We start from the raw sequence: 1397 nt of genomic DNA, 5'->3' as shown, positions 1-1397 counted from the left end.
CACACACACACACACACACACACTCACATTCCCAAACCACCGACCTTATCCTGCATGTTTGGACGTCTGTGTGTTCCGACAACGTCCTTGATCTCCGCGTAGATCACTTCCTGTTCCTCGGGCCTGTGCAGCATGTGTAACATAAAGAACAACACAGTATTTCCACTAGTCTCCGAACCCGCGCCAAACAAATTGTTGATGATAGCCGACAAGTTATTCTCGTCAAGCCTCGTATTCTCCCTTCGAGCCTCTCTCGCTTTTTTCTCCTTGAAATACTCGTAGATAAAGTTAACTCTCTCTGTTGAGTCCTCTGAATCTGTGTTGGTTTTCTCTGATTCTTCCACTTTCTTTCTCTCTCTTGTGATGAAACGCATCAGCATACTTTTCAACTCTGAAGCGAGTTTTTTAAGGACGTTCGCTTCAAAGGGGTCTCCTGGAAGGTACCGTAACAGTCTAAAGTGGTTCAGCACGCTCGTGCCCGCGATCCTCGCGATCAGATTGTTCAGGAGACGGAGAAAATGTCCAAACTGTGGGTCTCCGTGCTCATAGCGCTGGCCAATGATGATGGAGTTGAGGACGTTAGCGACACTTGTATGAACCAGAAGCTTCACGTCGCACGGCTGACCTCTGAACTTGGCCAGTTCGTTGATGAACACTTCTACTTCTTCGTCTATTTTTTGAGCAATGACGTTTCTGCCCATGCCAAAAGCTCGAAGAATTGAGAGGGACAATGTCCTTTGTTCTTTCCAGTTGGCGCCGTAGGAGTTGATGATTCCTAGACCGTAGTCTCCGTGAAGTCGCATCAAGAACGTCTCAGGCCGGGCCAGTTTGTCCGCCTTTTTCACAAGAAGGTCTTTCAAAGACTCGAACCCGTTCACTACGACCATGTGGCGACCGGCAAAATCGAGACTGAACACGTCTCCGGTTTTCTGGCGCCATTTCTGCAGTTGTTCCAACGGCTGTTTGGTCAGCATGAATAGATGACCACATAAAGGCCAAGGCCGAATGGGGTATGGCGGGACGTTTCTACTGCTGAAGCGTTGGACACATGTAGACCAGTAAAGTAGGTACATCCCCAGGCCAACTACAACCGTGATCAGTAAGGTCAGGGGGTCAAGATGTGACGTTAGGGCTCCTATGATGGTCATGGTTCTGCGTTGACGATTACCAAGAAATAAATGCTCTCTCGAATCAGATTCCTGTAGATGCCATGACGATGATGAGAAAGTTATTGTTAGACCTACTTATTCGAAAAGCCTGACATCTCTCCTCCATTTATGCGTCTCTCTTCTATCCATGCGTCTCTATCTGTCTGTCTGTCTGTCTGTCTGTCTGTCTGTCTGTCTGTCTGTCTGTCTGTCTGTCTGTCTGTCTGTCTGTCTGTCTCTCTCTACCTC

At 48.0% G+C, this 1397-nt stretch overlaps 1 protein-coding gene across 1 annotated transcript in view; it reads right to left on the bottom strand.

Annotated features, from left to right (window-relative positions):
• Window positions 1-1199, bottom strand: part of LOC101850309 (cytochrome P450 2C15) — a gene marked incomplete at its 5' end in the record, with an annotated part of 4820 nt that extends 3621 nt beyond the window's left edge. Inside the window, 1 exon segment of the mRNA XM_005092532.2 lies at window positions 45-1199. Coding sequence (XP_005092589.1) covers window positions 45-1148 — 1104 coding nt within the window.
• Between the last annotated feature and the right edge of the window lie 198 nt (window positions 1200-1397).

This window comes from Aplysia californica, unplaced genomic scaffold (assembly GCF_000002075.1).
Source record: "Aplysia californica isolate F4 #8 unplaced genomic scaffold, AplCal3.0 scaffold00048, whole genome shotgun sequence".
NCBI lineage: Eukaryota > Metazoa > Mollusca > Gastropoda > Aplysiida > Aplysiidae > Aplysia > Aplysia californica.
Note: the sequence above shows the minus strand (reverse complement) of the source record. Positions and strands in the feature narration are given on the sequence as shown.